This window comes from Seriola aureovittata, chromosome 14 (genome assembly GCF_021018895.1).
Source record: "Seriola aureovittata isolate HTS-2021-v1 ecotype China chromosome 14, ASM2101889v1, whole genome shotgun sequence".
In the NCBI taxonomy this organism is placed as follows: Eukaryota; Metazoa; Chordata; class Actinopteri; order Carangiformes; family Carangidae; genus Seriola; species Seriola aureovittata.
This window is the reverse complement of record NC_079377.1, coordinates 16008713-16034454: the sequence shown is the minus strand read 5'-3', so window position 1 is coordinate 16034454 and position 25742 is coordinate 16008713. Positions and strand designations below refer to the sequence as shown.

General features: G+C 40.2%; 1 protein-coding gene across 3 annotated transcripts; it reads right to left on the bottom strand.

The window, feature by feature from the left end:
- Positions 1-2808: 2808 nt before the first annotated feature.
- Positions 2809-25374, bottom strand: add3b (adducin 3 (gamma) b). Of its 3 annotated transcripts, XM_056395755.1 has the most exons (16): positions 24961-25374; positions 23989-24143; positions 17332-17569; positions 15839-15983; positions 14987-15138; positions 14239-14319; positions 13109-13258; positions 12674-12817; positions 11112-11210; positions 10307-10480; positions 8207-8467; positions 7882-7998; positions 7048-7137; positions 6263-6386; positions 4776-4871; positions 2809-4569 (listed from the first exon to the last, which is right to left on the bottom strand). In XM_056395755.1, the coding sequence occupies exons 3-16, from the start codon at positions 17530-17532 to the stop codon at positions 4319-4321; spliced, it is 2085 nt and encodes a 694-aa protein (XP_056251730.1). In that variant the 5' UTR covers positions 17533-17569; positions 23989-24143; positions 24961-25374; the 3' UTR covers positions 2809-4318. The 3 variants fall into 3 exon arrangements, with proteins under 3 accessions (XP_056251730.1, XP_056251729.1, XP_056251728.1); XM_056395754.1 differs by lacking the exon at positions 23989-24143; XM_056395753.1 differs by lacking the exons at positions 23989-24143; positions 24961-25374 and adding an exon at positions 18401-18658.
- Positions 25375-25742: the final 368 nt, after the last annotated feature.

Here is a 25742-nt window from a genome sequence, read left to right as displayed (position 1 = left end):
GGTGGATAATCCCTCCCACTAACGCATGCACATTGCATTCATTGTCAACTGTGCCATAATAAATCCTCATTATCAATACTGCAGGAGAGTAACAAACAACACACTTATGTGCAGTGACATTCTGAAGTAATGCCTGCTTTCTTTTGTGACAATGCTGCTTTATTTCAGTTGACATAAACTGAATAATTACCTATGACAAAATAAGAGCTGCCTTTCATGTGCACACAGTTATGTCTGAGTTTATGTGAAAAGACTTTAAAAGTGAAAAAGCATTTAGAGCACATGGCAGTAGACAGTATCAAGTCTAATCAATGGTGCAACCTGGATATCAGGGACAGCTGCCAGGGTTAGTCTCAGTTATAAATATGTAATCACTTGAAGCTTCTGTGTTATTAAAGGGCTCCCAGGCAGTAATACCCTAATATTAGAATCACCATAATATAATCTGTAATTAATTTACGTTTGCATTTGGGTGTCTGATGTAGTGTTATGAGGTGATTTCCTCACTCCCCAATGCAACCCTAAGTCAATAGTATTCAGGAGTCTTTCGCTGGGCATGACTGCAATATATTCATATGATTTTAGAGGCAGTTTGAGATTATTTGTCTTGATAATCATATTGTTTTTCCTTAGCTGTGTCCTTCTTGAAGTCTCGTGTTTTTGGGGTTTTTTTCTCAACCACTCTGGGTTTGTTGTGTAATTTTCCTGTGTTCCTAAATTTACATAGAGATAACATGAAAGTAATAAGCTAGTGAAATTATGCTTAATGTTAGAATGAGAATCGCCCATCCCTTTCAGGGTGTTATAATTCAGCGGACAACACGATTTACATGATAGTGAAAGTGACCATACTTTACTAGCCTTTAAAGTCATCGCCCCATTGAGGGGGAGAAAAAAAACTAACCTTGAAATTGAATTTACTTCTAGCTTAATGGTCAACTTCTGTTGTCCTTTTGACGGATTAAGAAGTCATTTTCCCCCACACTGTGAGGGATGAAGGAGGACAGAGGGGAAAGGGCCTGCCTTTACGAGGCCAGCCATGCGTGCAGGGCTGTGTTGTGCCTCTGAGACAATGGGTGCAGATGGCTGGCCCGCTGCAGATGTGGCCAAGCCTGTAACGGACGCCTGTGAGAGAGTACACCCTCCCATGGAGTCTATTTCAGCCGCCTGCCAAGACCTGACACACACAGACAGTCCTGATCTGGACGCTGAAACAGAGACGCACACTTTAGTCGCAAGAACAGGCTACATTCATGAACAGATGCAAATGTGCTTTATAAAATCCAAACAAAAGCAGGTCTGCTTTTGAAATATGGGTGTTTTCCTGTTAGTATGCATTTTCCATTTACTGGAGCGTTGTTAATGTAAACGCAGACCTCATCTACTGCTACCTTCGTGCTCAAAAGGACAGATAAGTCGAGTCAGGCATGGACAGAGGGTTCCGTGGGGGATGGAAACTGACAGTATTTCGCCAGGAAAAGGCTCAGTGGTGCTGTGAGGCTCGTGTACAGACTGACTGTGCGTACTGCACACTGATAGCGACAGCGTGGAAAGCTGACCCGCTGTAGGTTGGTGTAGAATGTGACCCCAACTGGAGTAATCTGAAAAGCCTGAGGATTACACCAGTGGCTCGGCTGTCACAGAGGAGGCAAAGTCACACGTTGCTGGTGTGTGTGTTTATGAAAGAATGTACCAAACATCCCATCCCCTGATCTCACACAGCAGAGAGTACAAGGTCTATCTATTTATCTACCTACCTACCTACCTTTCTGTCTATTTATCTATCCATCTATCTATCTGATGCTGGCCTGGCACATGCTGGTGGTCTGTTAAGACGGCCGTCTCAGATTAAGCATTGTGCAGCAGTAGTCCCCCGTTGTTTTGAAACAATAGGTGCACTTTGCCCTGAGGTCACAGCAGAAGGACACCCCAGCAGGCCAGACGTGTGTCACCTGCTTTGTCCTCCCCTTAGCGCTGTCAGGACATAGAAGAGCTCAGCGCTAAGCTTCGTCATTCACACATTGTAAGGGATTGTTCAGATAATAAGTTTGGATCCCGGCCGGCGCTGGTCATGCTTTTTAGTTAACTACTGAAAAAAATTCAAGGAAAAGTTGAGAAAAAGCTTATTCTCGTATAATTCCCTCGACTGGAGAAAACTAAATTCCCCCTAATAATTTATTCTCAAGAACTGCCACATGTTGACTGTTTCTTTAAACGGAATCTTCATCAATAAGCCTTACTTCCACATATGATGTTATTATTATTATAATTTTTTATATGCAATCAGATGCCCTACCTTTGACCTCATCTTCCTCTCCTTATGTCACCTCACAGGAGAGGTGTGTGTAGGATGGGGGTGGTGTAGGTATTGATCTTGTCACTCCCCCAACATGAACACCTGTTGGAGACACCAAATCCCCTCTTTGTCTCCACAGCCCCCTCTCACAGTGAATTACCATGACAACGCCCATTCATAACATAGCTGAAGACTGATTATACAGCTTCACATGGTCAATTATCGGTGAACGGGGTGCATTGTTTTAGGGGGACGCTGCTTTTTGTTGTTTAATAACGGGGAGGCTGTGGGTAGTTTTCTAGAAAGCTTTATTTCATACTTGAGGTGTTATTTTGTCTGTTAGAAATAGATCTAATCAGCTAGTTTCACACCACGCCGGAATGAAACATAGCACATGAAATAAACGCAAGTACACAACAAGATCAGAAATCTGTTCATATTTAAAAGTACGTTTGAGTAAATATAAGAGGTGATAACATCAAATATCCTTTCAATAAGCAAGAGAACAATAATACCGTTATGGAAACATATCCCAGCTTTTATTACATCAGGTGGAACGCAATTTTAGGACTGACTTGGAGACATGGTGAATGTAATGTAAAGCACCGTGGACAAACCCAGGCGATACAAATAGCAATGTAAACAACAGAGGAAACACAAGCACTAGGTACACAAATTACCGGAGTAATACAGTTTGTAAACACAATCCGCTGTGCATTTTGAGTTAATAAGGAGCTTAACTAAGGTGGATAAAAACATGATAAAAGAAGTGTTAAGTATTGTTATTAGATTGTACTGTCACATTTCTATGTTTCATTGTTTAACATTTGGTTTAGCGTAACAAAAGAACTTCACAAAACAAACTATGTACAAAGGCAAAGAGTTCACTCCCTTTGAGTCGAAAACAAATCATTCACATTATTGACTGGGATGTAAATATATGGTCCTCTAATATACTTTAGATCAAACTCTTAACAGTGGCTACAAAGAAAAGCTTTCCACAGCATATTGCCATCAACTGACTATCTGGACAAAATTATTAGTCAAAACACCCATCACATTCAACTTTCCATTATTCGGGCTCGGCACTTTCCTTGTCAACATCCAAACAAGTAGTGATTTTCTGTCTATTCTGTAAAAGTCCAACTTTGTCACTCATGAACATCAATATTCAGGAATCATCACTTTGCTGAGCTCTTCCTGTTAGTCACAGTCAATTCCTTGTCACAAGTACAATAAAGCAGCAACCATGGGAACAATGCCACTGACATAAATGTAAAAACATGAATTATTACTGTATTATCAATCACAGCATGTTTAGTATGAGTTAGTATGTAAAGTAAATATGTTAAGAATATCAGATCATTTATTTACCTACCAAACACTATATTGTAATACCTGTAATATAAACCAACATATATTATTACAAGATAGTATAACTATGAATATGTTCAAATACAAATCGTACTTCTTATAAGGCTAAACGTTCTATAATCTTAATATGTTCAGCCACTGTTACACTACTAGTGTGATTATAACATTTTAAAATTGTTCTTAGTTTTCAGTATACATTCAACAATGAACTTGTGCAAAAAGAAAAAAAAAGAACTCACAAATATGTAGCAGGCCCGATCTGATGTATTTATGAACTTTAAAACCTTGTGTCGTATGATAACTATTTTTAAACCCATTAAAAATATGGGCAATAACAGCCACAGATATGCAATGTTGCATTCACTTTTCATTTGATTTCGTTTTACTGAGCCCTTCAGGAGTGGTCAGTCACAAATTCTCACAGGGAAGAAAAATAACAGATATTACCCTCTGCTGGCACAACTTGGAAAAGCACTCACATGAAATAATAGCTGTGAATGAGGGAAGATGTGCAGGATGTGAAAAACAACACTGTCCTGGGAAACTTTCTGACTAAGTAATAGTCATTTCTCTTATTTTATTTCCCTTCGACAAGCTGAAAAATAAGAAGGCAATTCAGATGTTTTCCTAGCAAAACAATAAAAGCCCTCAGGCTTCTGTTTTTTCTTTCTCTTCCTTCTTTTTCTTGCTCTTTTTCAAGAACGAAGGTGTGCGGAACTTCTTTTTCTTTTTCTTGGGGGACTTGGTTTGGCTCTCCGGGGTCTGAGCATCACCCGTCTTCTCCTTCGTTGTTATGGAGATTTCCACCGTTTCCGAAGTGCTCACGCTCAGCTTGGATACCTCGATGCTCAGATCCTCCTCTGTCTCTTCCAAGTGGTCCTTCCCGTTGGGTAATGTGTCTGTCAACAGATGAAACCAAGTCAGTGATGAGGGACGCGGATAAAAAGTGCAATCACACAGACAAGGCTGTAATAATACATTCAATTAAATCATGAAGGCATATCTTGTTCTTTTATAAGATTATACCAGAGGGACATAAAACACAGACACAAACAAGCAGCTACTTCTAACACATAATTTCAGTACCCATTGGCCAGCTAATTACCTTGTTTAGCTGGCGTCATTATGGGAGAGAGGGAGAGGGAGATAGTTGAGCCATCAAATGTGGTCATCTCATCTGCATCAGTGGCATCATCATCTTCTGTAAATGGATTAAAAGTCATCAGATCAGTTTTTTCTAACGTAATGTGTTCTCAACAAATAATGGCAACAGATAATTTTCTTCACCATCTTAGTTTGCCATTTTCTAATTAGTACTACATTCAAATTACAACTGAAACAGATAAGAATGTCACTATTTTTTGACAGAAAACAAAGTACTTGGCACATTCTGAGCTGATGATGGTGCTAGATAAAAAGTTTTATGGATCACCAAAGTGATTAAAATTCATCCAGAAGGGGATATGAATGTCTGATTCAAATTTCATGGGAATCCATCCAGTAGTTAAATATAACACCTTATGGTGGCACTGGAGAAAAGGGGGAGGGAGACCAAAGTCATCCTCTGGGCAACATGAATGTCTGTACACAACTTCATGGCATACCATCCCATAGTTGTTGAGATATTTCAGTCTGGACCAAAGACTATGCATCCATATACCCCTGCTGCTAGCATGGCAAATCAAAACAAAGATCACCTAACACTAGACTGCTTTTACAACGCTGCTGCATTTTATTCATCTCTATTTTCGGCTGTCTTCTCAAGATTGACATATTATTGTCACAGTAAAAATAAAGGTGCTACTCTGATACACAGCTGTAGAAATGTTTTCCTCCTACACACACTTTTTTCCTTTTCTACAGTCATAACCAAGACATGAGTAGTTTGACAAGACTGATGTCTTTGCAGCTCATCTCTCACCATCCCTGTGAGCTGATTTCACAACTCAGAAGAGTGAAACCATGGACTGACATTTTTGTCCTGGTGGCATTTTTGCAGGAAGCTCCTCATTTCTGTGAATGTAGTTCCAACAATTCCTCCAGGCAGGAACCAAGGACTATGCCTGGACTACAGGCTAATGACATGAGTTTTTAAGTTGTTGCACTAAGTGCAGCAAACTTGTGGAATATATAAAACTCCAACAAGTAAGATAGCAGACCTTGAAATGTTTGCATCAGGACCAAAAAGTAATAATCAGATCATGTAATTACAACTCAAATTCCCATTCAATAATGTCTTGATATAATAATTATCCAGCAATCTGCATTTAATGAGCCGTACGCTCCAATTTTAATTGTCCCCCCCGTTGGCCTTGTTTGGTGAAGTCAGAGTCGCTGTTAGCCCCTGAGATTAGCTTTGTCTCTGCATCTCAATTTCTTTCACGACCTCTGTAACCCCAAAGGACTAACTTCAAAACATCATACGCTCATAATATACATGGGATGATGTCTGATTTGAGCCCTTGTAAACCCAAGAAGGATTAAATTAAGTAGAGGTTTTCTATGCCTCTAAAGAGAGATGGTTCACTGTAAGGCTTTGTAATGGTAAAGTTTGACCCCTGAAGAAAATGTACAGAGAATAGCAATGAGTACCTTCTTGGCCTTGCTGCTTTCTCTCCACCATGCTCTTGTATTCCTCCAGCTCTTTCTCTGTAAGTTCATTGAAGGGGTTAGGGGGAAGAGAGCGAGTCTGTTCCTCATCCTCAATGATGAAAGCCTGATACAGAGGAGAACAAAGAAAGATATTATTACTTGATGTGACATCTTTTGCAGTAAATAGAAGTGATTTCTCAGATGTAAAAATGAGGACTGGTTATACATTCATGTTAACAGTTTTTCTCTCAACAATTGTATAATTAAAACCATGATTTCTCAATTGCGTGCAATTCTCAGATCGTTTTCACCACAGTATATGTATTTCTGGCTGCTTTCATACAGAACTAACGATCTGGTGCAGATATCTTCAGTTGATCCAGTGATCCGTGTCTTTAGCCGCTGTGATCAATATCGATTTAAATGGTTCCAAACGCAACAGGATATTTCACATGGTCTGATTCTTAATTCTTGGGTCTGATGCTAATTTCAAGGTCTGCTATCTTACATATTGTAGTTTTATATATTCCATAAGTTTGCTATATGAATTAAAACAAGTTTCCTCGGTGGAACACAATGTGTTTCTTTTCCTTCTACTATGTTGTTTTAAGCAAGAGTAAAGGGGCACGGTGCTGGGACGGCAGCCGATCAACATGACATAAATGTTTTGAATGAGTGTTGTCCTTTTGCAGGACAAATGCTGCTGCTCAGTATAAAATGGTGCGGTGGTCGCTCTTCACGCTTTAAGAAATGTTACAGTGTTTACAAATGATCATCATACTCACTGGTCCTGGGATGGTGTCCACAACAATGCCTGCTAGTAATAGAGACTTTGGTCCTGCAGTCATCTGGTCACCTCTGTGCTGTTCTTTAATCTGAACAGATTTATCCAGAAAAGTCATATTAAACCTGATTCAGGAATCTTTGACTTAGCAAACGATATCTTAACACCATTCTACACCTGCCAACATGAGGTGCATCACATATAATTACCCAAACACTCGGGAAATGACGGTATAGCTCTTGAATGGATCAATCCATCAGCTTTATTATTGATTCTGTTTGGAATGGAGCTTCAATGCTTCAGGGTTTCTAGTCAGTAGAGCGATTAATCCATGAATTGATAAATCGTTGCAGTCATTTATTCAAGAAGAAGCACTGAATATTCACTGATTCCAGCTTCTCAAATGTGAGGATCTGACGCTTTTTATGTCATATATGACAACAAACTGAATATTTGGGCTTTTGGGGCTTTTGCTTGAATAAAACAAACAATATGGTAGCATCATCTCAGGATGTGGCAAATTATAGTGTCCACTTCTCACTTTTTCTGGTCATTTTTTTCAGCAAAGCCATTAACTGTTTAATCAAGACAATAAACAGACACATTAATAAATAAGGAAACTAACTGTTAACTGCTTCCCTACTTGTCAGAACACATTGGTTCCTCTTAACAGCATCAATTTATTGAAAAACAAATCTAGTACCAGTTTCTATGGCATATATCATAGAGAATGCAATGTTTAATCCCATCTCTAATCATGATATAGTAGTAAGAATGAATGAATTTAAGCCTTTGTAAGTGTTGTGTGAAAAGCGTAATGATGTTTTCAACTGACCCGGTTCCTCTTATCCAAAACCTCTGTGGGATCAGTGTTGAGTGGGACAAATTGGTTGGGGTCCTCGATCTTTATTGGGGTACCGATGCAGTTGCCTGGCTGTGAAGATTTCATCCACTGAGAGAATAAAAATCGAAATTCATAAGAAAGAGCTTAAGAAAAAGGCTCAAAGATTTAATAAATGCATTTATCAAAACTGCCACAAGAGGGCAGGCGAATATAAAGGAATAGCAGCTCCCAAGTTCACAACTTCCTTCAGAGACCAAAACCGAGAGGATTGGATTAGTCAATTTCTATTTACAGTTTGACATGAAAATCAGCGCACCATGGTTTTAGTCCTGGGGCTGACATCCCCGCTGGGTGACTGTTCAGGAACATTGACCCTCAAGTAGCTGTTTGGCGAGTTGAGCCACCGGGTCCTTTCTCTCTGCTGTTTCTGCACCATAAACTTGAAGGGGCTTCGCAGGCCCAGCTCGCTGTCCTCCGGTGGCACAGCAGACACCGTGGCAGGGATCTCCACGTCGTTCTTAGAGCGGGGCTTTTCACGGACAATGGGGTTCCTGTAAGAGTAGCCTGTTCTGTATCCCTAGATGGTCACACAGAGAGGTAACGTCATTCAAACTTACTTACTGAACAGTTATCAGTTACAGAAGAAACTGCTTGCAGTATTTTGCACCATTCTCTCAGTATTCCCTTATAATTAATTAAATAGGAAATATGAACTATAAAAGATACAAAATTCAAAGGATGCACTGGCCACCCAAGATCCGCTTACACAATGCTGTTAAATATTTAAACCCTGCTGTATATACAAACAGCATTTTTGCAGACATGCCCAGTTTCAGAGGGAAAAGATAAAACTTTGGTTTGAAGGAGTGTGTTGTGTGTTGTTAACAATACATCAAAGGCCGAGAGAGACAACTAGAAAACTACTGATGGGAACTCGCAGTATGTGCAGAGTGCAGTTTGAAGCTGGCAGTGCACCACTACAATCAAAATGAAAATTGGCGTTTTCTCGCAGGCGGTATGACAAGTTTGCCACAGAAAAAAAAAAATCCCGCTCTGGGCTTTGGCTCGCCACAATGTAAGCAAGCCATCGAAAGAAATTTTGATCACAAAATTGTTCACTGGCCCCCAGTTGCACAGTCAATTTATATTTATAGGCCACATTATCATTTGCATGAGCAGTAGGCGCCTATTAGCACCTTTCAGCTCGCCTAGACATATTAATTAAGTTTAGTGTGTGTAGAAAAACCTTCATCCATGATGTATTTTGGCTTGAATCTTGGCTCATATATAAAATACAGAATACAACAACTGTTGCATTTAAATACATTTCTGCTCAGACAAAAAGCAAATGAGACACACTCAGTTCAATATTTGGTGACTACTGGTTTCTTTTTCAATAACTCGTTCCTTTTTTACATAATGAACAGAGAGATTTCTATGAAAGGAGACACTTTCTGAAGATTATCAAACTGACTGACACTCTTACTCCTCATCGACGCTCCTCATGGTATTTGAGTTATCTGTCTGTTCCATCTCCTTTTTTGGTTTAGGAAAATAGGATTTTCCCATTTTTGTTGCTGTAAAATATGTGTGTGTGTGTGCAGGACCATCTCTAAATCAACTTTTCCCTCCAATATTATTAGCTATGACCTTTAGCGCCGCCAGGGCTCTTGTTGTCTTTGCTTTGGATTTCCCCGTTGGGATCATTTCCGACGTCATTTCATTCAGCAAAACTAGCTCCTCCCACTGGCTTGGAAGGACTAGACGTCCTGTTGCAGAGAGTGTAATGGCATTTACTCCCATCACCATATTCAACAGTCTTTGAGAAAACGCCAAATCCTATTTCCAAATTGAGTCCACTAGAGTCCTTACACTAAGTGATTGTGTGGTCTGTGCTGCTCTAACTGCCCACAGCATGCCTCACCATCTGGAAGCTGTGATTGAGAGGGTGGCCGTGCTATGATCACACAGAGCTAACACAGCTGCAGCCCACTCCAGCCACAGTTGTTAGCGAGTAGCTCACTGAAACAGACACGGTCTGACATCTTCTGTTTCCACAGAACATGTCAGGCGCTGGTCATTAGCAGCGTGGTTAGAATAGCAGGGTTTAAACTGCAGCACAGCATAGAAATTGTGAGGGTGTAATAGGACAAGCTGACAGACTGTTAGCCACAAACAGATCTGTGAGCTTAACAGGTTCTCACATAATGAGTATCTGTAATTGAGGTGAAAAAATGTTCACTCAGCAACAGCTATGATAAAACAATACGATTCAATTACACAAATCATTCAGATTACATTACCAAAAACACATCCAGTTTCATTGTGTTGTCTAATCAGACACATCCTGGGGAAGCGCATGAAACAGGAAACTCAGAGCATCATGGGTAAAAGGCACAGGTCAGGGTTCGCTCACCAGGTTGTCCAGCATCCTCATGAGGGACTCGAACTCAGCCTCGCCCACTTTCCACTTGACCTCATGGTCCATCACCACCCCGGCAGCGGCCACTCCCTGGGTCAGGGGTTTAAGCTTCTCCCTGTCCAACAGCACGAGGTTGTCCATGCCGCCTGAACACCTCAAAGCATTCACCTACAAAAAGACACGTGACACCATATTATTCTAGTAACACAATTCTTACTTTTGGAGTTACAAGCCAAATTATAATTCAGTGCATAACTCATGCATTCATTAACTTACTTAGACAGAGAGCGTCCATCTCAGAATGTTAAATATTCTCTCTTCTAAGATACAATAAGATTTTCATTTTAAAAGAACTGCATGTATATGTGAACTGAGCTGTCAATATGTGCCAAAAACAAATACAGTCCAGACACATGAGGATGATGGAAAAAGCACCCCGACTGCCTCCCAGACATAAAGCAACAGGAGTATCTCAGAAACACTGCAGGGCTCCACCTGGCTCTGACTGTGAACAGCACATATTTGACTTAGCTTTGTTCAAACATACTGTATCCTCGATTCAGTTTTGCTTCCATTATAGACACTGCAGTCAAGTCTGAAACATTTTTTTAAAGAAAGGAAAATATTTCTACAGATGAATTATATCAGTGATTTATACGTATGAAGTTGACTTATTAATATCTACAAAGGTGTATCAAGGTCATAGTCACGTTTACGAATTGCTTTGACCTGAATGGTGCTGTTACATTTCATTACCAGGCAGAGGTGGTATCAAAAATAAAAATCAATCTTTCTGTACCTGGATTTCACAGGCTTGTTGTGAGTGGTACACGTAGTGAAAAGCCTCTTCTACTGTTTCACCCAAAGCAAGAAGCCCGTGGTTCCTCAGGATCATCACCTGAAAAATACAAGAAACACTTGAGATGCCTGATGGCCCACCACAATCCCTATGATGAGCCATTTTCACATAAAAACTCCAGACAATATCTGGACCTCTCACACATGCAGCACACTCACTCTTGCTGTGAATTGTCCGCACAATGACCAGCTCTATTTAATCAGACATTACAAGGACTTTATACCAGGGAGCTTGCAGGGTAAAGTCTGTTTAATGTCCGGTTCAACTGATTCAGACATTTGAGTTCACACATACTGCTCCTCCGGGTAATGTCCAGAAAAGTTCAAGGTTGCAGTGCATGTGTGAAAGCAGCTACAATACACTGAGCAAATCCAGCTGAGCTATGGCATTAGCACATCCAGATATGCTAATGTGAATTCATTAATCCATGTCTGTATTAATTAGCGAATGTTTCCTTATCAAAACTTGTCTTGACATAATACAGGTGTAGTATTAATACTATCTCTGCATCTTAAATTCAGCTTCATCTGCCATAAAACAAAATGTACTGTTCATTGTGCTCTTCCTCTTCCGTGTGATTTCACAGTCCAAACACAAACAACTGTCTCCCTGAGCTGAAAATATGAGCATCAGGAGCTGAATTGATTATGCCGACAGGTGACAGCATTTGGGGTCTACCTATAAATCCTCTTTATGAAGCTGATAATGTTTTTTTTTTTTTTTTGGCTTATTCTTTGTCAGAGAGGAGTTGATTCAACTCTGTGGTAGTTCTTGAGGTTATTTAGTGCTGCTGCTGTATTGGATTATATGAAGAGGCGCTTCTAATATGTAGATGGTTAAAGTAATACCTCATATTTTGGGGGAAAATGCTTATTTACTTTCTGGTGGAGTTAGATGAGAAGATCAGTACTTTCACCTTCATAGCTGTCTGTCAAAAATAAGGCTACAGCCATCAGCTGGTTGGCTTCACTTAGCATAAAGACCAGCACCTCAAAAATTCATTAGCTAACATTTTATATCTTGCAATTTCCCTCAGCTCCCAGTCTTTATGCTAAGCTAATCATCTCCTGGCTTTAGCTTTGTATTTAGCACACAGATATGAGAGTGTTATCAATCTCCTCATCTAAATTTCAGCCATAAAACAAATAAGTGTATTACCCAAAATGTCAAATTATTCCTTTAAAATGTGTTTCCAGTATTCTGTTCCCTTCATATATGTACAATGTTAAATAATTAACACCAAGTACAAGAAAAATCATAATTTTAGATAAAATGCTATGGTTGAAGCTGATTAGCAAAAGACAAGTATTACATTTTAGTAATAATTTGTCTGATTACATTGTATGCACATGTATTAATTTATTTACATTTACAAACCAACAGGTGACCTCGTATAAAACCAGTTGTGCATACAGCATCACATAATAATTGGTGCCTTTTTTCCAACCAGTTGTTGAAAGCTGCTCTATCCCATTTAAAAACTGAGCCTAGTTTGACAGTACCTTGGCAGTAGGGCCCAGAGCTTTCTGAAACTCCACCTTCTCCTCTTTATTATCCAGGCTGCCATGGTAACCAAAGCAGCTCACGTCTCCCAGAAGCAAAGCCTCCTGGGAAATGGGCAGGATTCCATATTTCATCGAGGACACCTGTTAACAGGGGATAAAGGCAACTGAGACTGTGGCGCACCAAGGTCTGTGAGGCACTTTTTTTCGCTATCAGGCACAAATAAAACTTTACACAGCGATGTTCATCATGTGCTGTGCATTTTACAGCCAAGCTTCAAAGGAAATGATAAAAGCATGTTACAGGGTGTCTGCATCTAAGGGGGCTGCTTTTAATTCAGCCTTCTTCCTGTGGTGCAAAATAAGCATTTAGCAGCAGCTTTTATCCTTTGCTGAAGTTGAAGCTCATTTAATATTTGCCTTGAGTGTACTTACAGCAGCTGTAGCAGGGGTATGTATGTGGATGATGCATCTCACATCTGGGCGCATGGAGTAAATGGCAGCATGAGATGCAAATCCAAAATGGTCTATACCCAGATCAGTAGAACCCTGGTCCACCACGTCGCCGATTATGTTTACTTTCACCTACATACAGCAGAAATAAAAACACCAGATTTCGAGATGTGATGAATGCCAGTTGGCGGTCTACTGTTGTTAGTAGTCGTTGTTGTAGTAAGGCAGTTTAGAAGAATGTCATTTAATACCTAGTTAGGTAATTAATACAGTATGATTGAGTCATTAAACCTTGTGGAGTCTTTTAGTAAACAAAGTAATGTTTACAGTCATTCATTTCTTACAACAACACATTTTGTGTGTTGAATGTTTACCTCCGCATATTTTTAATATTTTGGAAACTACATTGTTTACATCTGGCACATTACTATTTTTCTTGCTGTCACCTGTCGATCTGCGGATTAGTGTGAAATCATTGGCAGGAATGTGTATCATGTCACCCACATGCTTTCTGTGTGTGGGTGTGTGCAATCTTGTGTTCGTACATGTCACAAACAAAATAAGGACCCACACATAAAAACATTGATAGTACAACTAGGAGTCAAAAACTCCACAGTGTAGCTTTAAGGCAGAATAACTTCATTGTGTACCTTCTGTACATCTATATTGGTGCAAATATTTTTCAAATGCTGCATTTTATCGATAAACATCAAGACATGAATTTATTTTAAATATCCTAAAATTCAAAACATATGGGTCTTTCTATTTCATTTCATTTTTCATTTCTGTTCTTTTCAACAATTTAGATTCAATGTAAAATGCCTCACGTCTTGATTGCTTTAATCAGACTACTTACTATATTTAGATATTAGTTAGTTTACCTTTCAGCATACATCTGACAATGTCTTCCTGTACTTCCACAACCTATTCCTTCATAACACTTTCAATCTTAGGGTATTCATTCAATGGATTTACATCAATGATGCTCAAAATAAGACACTATTAAATTATTCCAGTGCAAGTAGTATAACTCATGACAACTCATTACATGATAATGCATTGTTACTCACAATTGGAAAAAGACAACACACACACACAGCCATTGTGCTTACCAAATTTGCTGCCGTCACCTCAGCGAAAGACAGACCTCGTGGACTAATAAGAACATGGTCCTGCTCTTTACTGACACGCACCTAAGGCAAAATGAACACGTTGTTAGAGTCCTAAACATCTCTAGGCTACAATAACATGAATGTCATGAGTAAACTTCCAACGTCCTGAAACATCTGCAGTGTTACTACAGTGTATTATCAGTGTTTGTTAAGCTCGTACAGGAAAGGAGACACATATGATGCTTCTGCAACAGTGTCTTCCCTATAAATTCATTCTTGTCAGGTTAAGAAGCACTGATGCCACAGGAGACCAAATCTCTACACTTTAAAAAGTTCTTTAAGTTGAGTTAGAAGCTAGTCAGTATAGAGAGACCCATCTCACCTATTCAAGGGTACAGGAAACTTTGAAACTACACAGGAAAGCTCTCTTCTTTCAAAAATCAGCATGTGGGTTGATAAAACTGACTTTCTAGGCTTTGTCTTTGGGGAAAATCTGAGCTTTACTTCTTGACATCTCAGGTGTTCATCACATATCTCAGTGTGAATTCCTGCTTTTGGGGAGATGTTCATATTCACACATCTTGCTTTTCTAAACCATAAATAATATATGGTTTCTGAAAATAAAGAGGTTTTCCCCTTTAAGCCTTCCAGGATCCAGAGAACACGAGGCTCACATAAAGATACACAAACCTTGTGCTGCATACATAAGCAGGTGTGCACTGGAGCGTGATTGTGAAGTTGTACTCACAGTAATGTAGGAGCTTGTAAAACGAGCCCAGCTGAAGAGGTCAACAAGCCTGTAGAGGCTGGCCAGCCTGCAGCGACTCTGCTTCTCCCCTTTAGCAAAGGAGGGAGTCTCAATGCCATACAAGTCATTGACTGGACTCACCATCCCAAGGCCTGCCACAAGACATAACATAGATGTATCAGCAATATTACATTGGTAATTTTTCAAACATTTACAAGGATGTTACACATGTTTTGCTTTACAGAACATATCAAATTAAAGATCCCAGGAAACTTGAGTCTCTACAGCTGAAGCTTAAAAAAGGCCTTTCTCAGAACTGCCAACAAGAAACTGAAGGATATTTTGGACTATCACGCCATATAAGGACATTTAATGACAGGACCCTATCTTTTACAGCCACTTAAGCTTTTTAAAAGAACAGGGCTGTCTTGGCGACTTCACGGCCATTTCCTACCATGGGATTTTCCAAACATTTACAGTTCTGATAGTCAGACTTTTTAAAATGGATCTGTTCTTCAGGGTGCTCTGTGACCTCCCTAGAAAAATAAGGAACAGAGGTTATGCTAACATAATTAGCATTGCAATCTCCTGTAATTCATCAGCAAAATGGTCATGAGGGCAACTTAATAGAAACACTGACAATGAAGAATGCTGTAAACAACTTTCTGCCTTTTCTGTTGTTTCAGGGTTGTTTAGTGTCACAAGAATCTGAGAATTAATCCTCTGACAATGAAGATATTCAGCCCGCATAATGCACATAGACAGAGTATACACACTGAATGACAATCAGGCCCAAAGGGAGACAGATGGAGACATTCACACACACAAACACTGAAACACACTGCCACTCACTGATGGGCGAAGTCAAGGGGCCAGCCCCTCCCAAGGTGCTGGCCATGACCAGGTCAGCAATCTGTCTCAGAGCCAGGAGACCTGTGGGGGTGTTGCCCTTCGTCAGCTGGTCCTGAATCAGGCCTTCCAACTCATCTTTAAACACCTGTAGATAAAAAAGAAAGACTTTTATCTTTTAGGGCGGTGTAACATGAGGTGAGGTAAGATGACGGTAGGGAGAGGAAATACAAACACCACTGTGAAGCTCCATTAACCTAGCAACTCATATATACACAACCTAACCTTGACCTCATTCCAACACCTCCTCAGGATGTGTCAGGGAGCACAGCATGCTTTCAGATGCTCCTTATTACAACTGTACACAAATCACGACAGACCACTAAAGACTTCTTTGTAAGTCTGTGAAAAGGGTTTTCACTAGAAGCGGGGGGGATCGCTTTAAACCTGACTATCAATTTTTGCCATTAAGACTAGCCTGTGAATCTTGAAACAGGACTATTTTCCTGTGTGCTGCAGCTAAGCTCCAGCATTCTGCCTCATCCCACCACAGTTCCCATGGTGATGAGATGAGGTCTACTTGTTGGGCCTGTTATGCAATCGCAGATGAGTGTGGGCTCGTCTTATTTCCGTGCACTTCAGTGGCATGTGCTTATAGCACCGCCTTGTACTTAATCTAAACAGACTGCACTGCTCTGTTTATCATCCTTATGGTTTATATCATACTGAGATAATATCATCTATTATATACACACAGTTGTGAGTTTATTAGGTACACTTAGCTAAAGCTGATGCAATCTAACACCAGAGTTCTGCGGCACATCCTACCTTCGTGAAGGTCATGATGCTCAGATTTTGTTGAAACTTTTAGATGGGTGTTGATGCAGCTGCATCATTTTGTCCAGCCCAGTTATGTCTGTGAGGGTAGGCTAAATAAGTTTAACACCTCTCTGTATAACGCAAGAAGAAAGCCAGCAAATGTTTTGCTTGAAAAACAACCGAAGATTAATAGATTATCAAAACTGTTGCCAGTTAATTTTCTGTCGATGGACTATTTGATTAATCAACTTGAATTGTTTAAGCTCAAGCTACAATACACATATGGTGTACAGTCTATTAAGTGTGATTAAGAAATAGCTCAGATGCTCTATTTAAAAAATGAGTGATTAATACTCCTCATCTGTAATAACAGACACTGGAAGTTTATCTATGACAGTAGCACATTTCATTGTAGCTGCAGTTTAATACTTCACTCCTATAGTATGTTTATAACCTAAGACAATAGCAATAGTGGCAATATTTTACACAGTAAACTCGCAGCTGAACCCATACCTCTATATCGGAGCATATAGAATGACCTTCACATAAAGAGGAAAAAACAATGCATTTCAGTCAGTCCTGAGTAAAGGTACAGCATGTCTCTCCGGCTCTCTTACTCATACACAGTGAAAGCTTGTGTGTAGGAGGGCACTTATATGGAGCGGCAGGCTACATACTGGACTCTGTAGGATCTGGGTGACCCTCTTCTTCTGCTCCATCATGTTGAAGTCCTGCCTCAAGTCCGGTGACATGTTCCTGCTGCGGAGGTACTCAGGGTCGTTCTCGTCCACTCGGTCAAAATATCGCTCCTTGGAGTTGTTGCTGGACAGGGACAGGGTCAGAGACCCCGCCGTCTGCCTCACCTCCACCAGACTCATGTCCTCACTACACGGCCTCCTACTCTTCCTCTGGAACCTGCAAGAGAGCACAAAACGCCACAACTTACTTCACATCCAGGCTGTCAAGGCAACGGGTGTTGTTTAAATGGAAAAGCTACTGTATGGATGCAGTGGTGACTCATGTAATTACAGGGATGGAGACAAAGAGAGGAGAACATTGTTATGTGATTGATGCTGCTTAGTACAAGGCTGTTAATATGCAAAAATAATGATTTAGTCACAGCTGCTGTAAATATAATACAATCAATATATTTACAGAAGTAAGTACAGTTTAACAACACAACAATGACTGTGAACGTCTTAACTCCCAACAAACACTCTTACATTGACTTTCTCTCACCTATTGTGTTTTAGCTCAAAGGGTCTCTGTCTCTTCTCCACTACACAGATGGAGGCCAGCTTATTAAGTGAGAGGTGAAAGCAGCAACAATTCCCCCTCTTCTACTACTCAGCCAGAGGCTGTAAAACATTGTCAACAGTAAACAAAGTTAGGCCTCATGTAAATCGGTCAGTTTGAATAGCAGTTAGCACCTTAGGTGCTGCAGTGTTACCTGGATGTGGGGGTGGAGAGATACATGAGATACAGCCAGGACCACATTACATTAGGCCTGAATGTGAAATAGTTTCAAAACACTAAACCAATATAACTCTTTCACTGCTGGTTTTGCAGCAGCCTTTTATCCAGAGTACTCGAGGCATGGTATCCAATTACAACTTTAAACCATTTATACTACGAAAAGTACCGCGAGAGGATGATATAGCTACTTTGAGACTTGTACAAGCTTCGTAAAAACAAAGCGAACAAATGAACCCACGAGGAAAACTGTTACTGTAAGTTGGAAATTACCTGAAACAAAGTGCCCAGCTCGTGAATCAACTGCCTCCGGACGATGTGATGTCGAATTTCTCCGACAGAAATGTGGCTGCACGTTAAACAGACCGGTATTATTCCCGATTTGGATACATTGTGGAGGTAAAAACAAAACAAATAAAAGCTTGCAGGGGGCAACTTGGTGCTGCTACAGTATCCAGACGCAGCAGACTGCCCGCTGCGGGTAAGTAGTGAGTAGAAGAGTGGAGAGAGCCTGCATGGAGGAGGATGTGGGTGTGTTTGTGTGGGAAAAAGGAAAAGTGACCATGTGACTTCACTTATCCACCCACTAGGCCTTATATATTCAGCGGGACAAAGGAACGGCCACTCAGGACCGGTGAAGCATTTTTAGGCTCCTCTCTACAACCACACTGTAGCTTAGCTGCACGGGTTTGTAGCGACCTTATTTCTGTGGCATGGTTTCATCTCTGGTGGCATCCCTAATATCCCTGAAGGAACTTGTTATAGGATTTCTACAGTTCTCAGTGGGAATTTGAAGCAGAGTTTGTGATTTTTTGATTAATCTTCTTCTCTTCCTCTCCCTCGCTCTGTCTCTCTGTGTGTGTGTGATTCATTAACTCCTGCCACTTCATTTCATGAATAACTGAGGCTCCTGTGTTCTCACAGCAGTTCAGTGGAGGGTTTTATCAAAGCTATACGGCCCAGCCATACCGAAACAGAGCACTTCAAAGCCAAGAGCAAGTGCTTCCTTCAAAAAAAGTGAGCGCCTCCACTAGAAAAAAAGTTTTCCAAAATATAGGATGTTTGCACACAGAAAGCAATGAAACACAGATGTTCTGTCAGGGAGGAGAGACTATACTATTTTTGATTCTTTTAGTCACATCACACTAAATCCTACTTCTACAAACACAACGTAGTGTGATCACTCTCATGTGCCAAACATAAACATCAATATATATGATTTAAAATATTGTCACTTTGGGTTTGCTCACCTTTAAAGGTGAAATGACCATTGCTGAATGTGCTGGCTCTGTTCTCTTGGAAATCATTTAGCACATACGTTCATGTAATGATAATATAGTGGTAGTAATAACACCAACTAATGGAGCCTCATGCTGGGGTTTTTCAAACACACTTGCATGCTGCTCTTCTTCAAGTGAATTAAATTGGTTCTCTTACTGTAAAAGGGAAATAAGATCAAGATTAAAGTGAATACGAAGCTGTGCAGATTTATCCTGCTAAAGGGAGCAGGGATCCCTCCTCTCTTCTACCCACCTCTCAACTCTTTTCTGCCTTGCTGGTCAGTCTCTCTAGAGAGTATTGTAGCAATATTCAAATGCACTCCATATTAAGTGAATGCAACTCTGGAATCTCTCATTTTCTCAGCACCCTGCCCCTGCCAGCCCACAGAGTTATTACCCCCTTTAATCACACACAAATATCGAGATTTTAGGAGTAAGAAAGCGAAGGGTTGGATCACCGACTGACATAACAATTCCAGGAAACAGAGTGGAGTCTGGGAGGCAGAACAGATATGTGGACATATGGGTTGATGTAATGAAAAGCAGAACTTTCTCACTCCGGAGCAGTGTGACCCCCTCAAACCCTGAAACCCAGCCTCCCTGTTTTTGGCTGAGTTCCCACCGAAACAAGCTTAAATGTCTGCGCACACACAATCTCTCTCTCACACACACAGACGCACAACGTCCTCCCACCCGCCAGCCTCCACATTCTTGCTGACTATTTGAACTTTTCAGTGAGGGCAGTCTACCTTGGAAGCATTGAGCAAATGTCAGATGTTATTAGGCGATGTTTCATTCATACAGATTACTGCTAAGGATATTGATGTCCACAGATAAAAGCACACCTTTGTCTTGTCACAAACTAGCGACTCCACTGGAAATAATCTCCAAATGCAGACACGCAAATGCTCCCTAGATAAACAGAGAGATACCAACATTAAAAAAATAATCTTAATGTTGAAGGAGCTGAAAAACTTTCTCTCGTGCTAGCTTGGTTGAAGGAAGCCTAAGAAATGATGACATTATAATTAGCCTTTTTAAATAGTTTCTATAGTAGTTTATTTATCTTGTTTATTTTTCTGCATATCTCGTTTAACTTTCGTTTATTTTATCAGTTTTCCTCAAATCCCCCTGCGGTGGGTTCCTGTTTTCTACAGCCATACTGGTGCATCTGCACAAAGTAGATTCTCATTTTATATAAACAGTGAAGGCTGAGAAAAGAATGAAAAACAAAAGACAACTCAGAAAGCAAAACACAAGAAAAACTGCAAACTTTGCTGAGACAAATTCACATCTGACTTTCCATTAGAAGGGTTTAGAGAGTAGTGTGAAAGCTGTAAATGTGTAGTGCTAAATGAGGAGACATTGTGTGAATCCGTGTAAAAGCCGCAGAGAAAGACATTAGCAGAAAGAATGATGAGCAGTACCATGTTGTTGCTGAACTTTGGTTGAGTACTTGAGAAAGAAGTCTGACATGATGGCAGCCAGAGCATGTTGTAATGAAAAAGTGGGAATGCCTGAAGCCACTCTTTGACCGGTCTTGTCTCCGCTGCTGATGGGTTTGAAGAGGTTTATACGTCAGTGAGGCTGGTGCTTTATCTGGTTTCTCGGAACAGGGAAAAGCTTTGTCAGGGGCCTGACGTACGTAGCTGCAGACTGAACAGTGAGCGTGTAGGGAGAATGGTCATTTTTTGTGCTGCAGTCTTATTATTAAAACTACAAACTGACAGTAAGTAATATAATCATAATGATTGAGCTCATATTCACTGTAAATTGAAATTAAGTAGAAAAAAAAAAGATATTTTTATTCAAGTGTCATTCACCCAAAGATGCTGCTACATGGGCGTAGAAGGCACTACTTCCATTACTTTGAGAGGCAAAAGAAAACAGAAAGAAAGCAAGCCAACACATGCGTCACACACATTATCTGAGATATGAATTTGACAAATTAAACAAACGATACTCATACATGGCTTCTATGCATTTAACAAAAATAGAGCTTTCGCAAAGGTCTTGTATGTACCGTCATCTGCCTTCATCTGTCATATCAAACAGGGATGCCCAGAAGGCATTTTCAGGAAAAGCTTAATTTGAAGTTCAGTACAGTAGAAAAAAATGCATTTCATTCTCATCCAATCAACATAGGTGACACTTTCTGTCCTTTGGCCTTTTGCCAAAGGCAGAATGCCATGTGTAGATGGGAAATGCAAATAATGTCCACCCCCTCTTTAAAAAAAATCAGTAATTTTATAAATATTGAAATTATGCATCAGTGGAAGATCACGAAGTACATTTGATGAGTTACCCTTTATAATGACATTTCATGAATTATTTAATAAGAATCATATTTATTTGATTAAATATACATTTTGTACTCAACTCAAACCCCCAGTTTGAAATGCAGACATTGCTGAGATAACCCTGATGACATCACAAGGACATCACGGTCATTTTCTCAAACTGAGCAAAAGCTCCCACAGAGCCACGGGCTGAGAACAGTCTCCATGATGAGTAACCCAAATTCATGTGTCAAATTGGTGAAGTTTCCTTTTAATATATGAGATTCTATTTACTTTTTCCATTATTTTCTTAATCTGTCAGTTCTAATTGTTGGGATAGTGCAGAACATCACACCATATCACTGTATAGCCAATAACCGCACACAAGTGCTGTTTTTGGAAAGCTTCATGCAAACATCAACCAGTATTTCATTATTTTGTATGACTCTTTTTTTCCTCCATAATTCTTGGACAGTTCTTCTTAGATTGTTACTAGTAATCTCAGCACAATCTAAAAGATGATTTGTATTAATGCCAGACTACATCAAACCAGACTGTTCTGTGTGAGTGGATATTATTGTACTTAATGTCTCCTTGTTAAATCAGATGGATTCCTCTCTTACAGCAGTTTGTCTCCTCTGAATCTCCCGTCTGCTGTTCAAACTGTCAGGAGGAAGAACGTGGTCTAAATCCAGCCTGCATTCTCAGGGACCACAAATGTCACCAAAAAACACTGTAAGACAAAAATTATGCAGACTATAGAGCTTTCAGTGAATTGTTCCTCATGCTAAAAACGTCACCAGAGATTTATTGTTTTCATAAACGGCATTCACGTTCATTTTAACATTCAGAGCTAAAGATCTACATTTTAATGATGATTAATTTGGACGGGCGAAGAAAAAATGACAACTTTATCTTCGAGATCTGTACCAGCTTGGTTGCCATGGTAACCAATGCTTATGCTGTCTCTTGTGTAAGGCAAAATTAGAAGGAGAAGAGTGAATGGGTGCCAGATAGTGTCCACTATTACAGACAAGAGGGTGCTATCTGTACATGGCATGAAAAAGTAAAATTAGAACTCCAGTAGAAATGGAAATACAATGAGGAGAACTTATTACCTCATTAGCAAATATAACACTGGTTGTTCTGCCTCCTTGACTGATTGTTCTTTCTTGTAATTACAGCACAAGGTACAGGGTCATTGTATTTCCTCATAAACCAGAGCTGTTCTGTGTTGATTCCCTAGAAGATTGAAATTGCAACTGTTTCCCTTCCAACTACAGACATCTTTGAAATATGTCAGAGTTTTGCCAGCCTCCACCCAGATCTCCATTTCTGATAATTATTCTTTGGCCACTGGGGGCACCTTATTTATTAACTCAATGACCCTTACCCCTGAGTCCAGGATAAATGATTGCGACTGTTTAGAGCCATATGACAGCACCGTAATCTGGGAAGCTTCATTTTTATTTCCAGATCCAAATATTTGGATATTTTAAAATAATTTCCCCAGTAATCATCCCCACACAACTGCGCACTGTCTGGCCTCAAAAACCTGAATGTGATCGTGGATCACAGAAAGTTTTAGACCACATTTTACATTTTAAACCCTGAACATTCACAGAATGTGAGTGTTCACCCAATTATCACTGGGACATGCAGTTATCTGTGCTATTCTCCAGTCATTCTGCAATGCAGACAGTATAAATAAGTTACAGCAATTCTATTTAGACGGCTGTCTTGCTGTCTCACTTGATGGACATTTGGACAATTTAAATGATTGATCAGTACATTATGTAAACCTCCACACTGTCAAACTCCTGGGAATGGTTTATTACACAGAGGAATGAAACTGCATGCAGACTGGAAATAAGAAATTCCCTGCTGTAGTTTTCTAGGAATACTGTACGTTAAAATACACATTTGCATTAAGCAAAACTTGCACACAAAGCCTTTGCATGAACTTAGCGAGGAAGGCTGGAGAGAGAACTTATACCACCAGTTTTTATTTCTGCTACAAAACAATGCCAGTGTTTTTATGAGTTCACACAGAATATATCACTCCACAACGTGCTAAAAATGGTCCTGCTACACTCCCACAGCAGGGTGGGTGGCAACAACACAGCACACTTTGAACCTGAAACAATTTACATTGTTACAGTTGGATCGGTGCCTTCACAGCATTTGGGTGTAGAATCGCATCGGCACACACATAATCACGTAATCACACACGCACGCACACACACACGTACACATGCACAAACGTTGCAGTATAGTGTGGAAACAGACAGACTTTATTTACCTAAGTGGAGAAGCTGGCTGTAGTCCCTACTGTGGTTGTCTTTGGATGGCCTCCATGTTGCAGATCTAGTGGTTAGCGTGTGGTTCTCTCTAACTGAGTCTGAGGTTGCGGTCTGGCTAACAAATCCCTTGTATGTTGTCACATTCAAACCAAGACTGTGGGAAAATGAGGTGGTGATTTTCAGTTTAGTAACGCTGCAAATTTCCTGTAAACCACACACATTTATGCTAAAACCTGACATTTACTGCAAGCTAGGAAATATTCGCATTTAGTGCAGTAAAAGAATACCATTTATTATTAAACTCATTCACTGAGGAGGTGATGACATCGTAAAACTCAATCTAACGTAAAATTCATAAAAGGAAAACTGTGTAAAAGAGCAAACTGGAAGAGGAACAATCCATCGCACGGGTGAAAGGGTTTGGGTCATGACCTGCCTTTTTGCTTTTACGGCTGTCTATAACTCACATCACCAGGCACACATATTATGAAATCCTGCGCTGCCCCAGCCCCACATCTAAAGTCAACAAATGCTTGTTCAGAGTAATGCTTCTAGAGGGTGACATTAATTGAAAGCAGCTGTTTGAAACCTCTGCGGCTGGATTTGTCAGTGCAGCTGCAGAGAGGCCAGTTTAGCAACTAAGATCTATTGCAATGTTCAATCTAGAAAATGCTTAAAAAAAAAAAAAAAAGAGGCAATCGAGTCTTTCTGTTAAAAACATTAATGCACTCAGAAATTTTTTACAGTATATCTATAGAAGCCTATCACAACTTGTGGCTAAGACATTACTTTCTCATGGACCACATCCTTTATCTGCTCTTAGTGTATTGGAAAATAACCTCAAACTCCCCAAAAGCTTCAAAGCCCGCAGATCAGAAAATTGCACCATGCCATATAACTTATTTGCTTTGATCTTAGCTCCAGCAAATGCCTGCTTCAATGGCTAAAGAGGTAAAAAGAATACAACTTACAGTGTTGGTCCTTTTTACACTTATCCTGCAGGAGAATTCCTCCCGTTTTACTTCAAACCCCCACGGTTCCACCAGTTGCTAGAGAGCTGTTTACATTATCACTTTGAAGAGGGTCATCTGGTTTCCCAGAAGAGAGCCAAGTGCTGCTTTGCCTCTGATCTCCTGAACTCCCTCGGCTCCTCTGTGTCAGCGGCTGCCTTTTCTCACAGGAAAGCAAGGAAACTTGTCAGTGGAGGTTCTGGAGACCAAGCTTCCAGATGGGACCGCACTGGACTGAAAAAATGGGAGGGACAAGCTTCCACCCCTCACATATATACTAAATATATAGTACACATGATTTAAAGCACCTCAAAACTAAATGTCATAAAGGAAATACTTAATGTTTTATTAAACTGGAATTACCAGCAAATCAGTGTCTAACCATAAATGGAGGAAAAGATTACAGCAGGCATAATTTTTCCTCTGCATATTGAGCATGTTCTAAATTTTGCTGTTGAGGAGGACATTCCACACAGTGAATGCTTGCCTGCTATCACCTCCTCCCACATACTCTCTTACAGTGAATGAGTAGGATGTGCTGCTCTCCCCCTTTACTGCGCCACCTGAATACATCAGGGGATCCGAAGAGAGCACGCTATTGCTGTGCAGAAGGAAGGAATAAAAGGAAATGGCTTGCTGTAGGCAGTGGGTTAACAGTTTGACTGAGTGTAGCAACGAATGCACAACGATGACGGGGTCTTCTTGGTCTCGGTGTAGCTTGTCTTATATACTATCAAGAAACA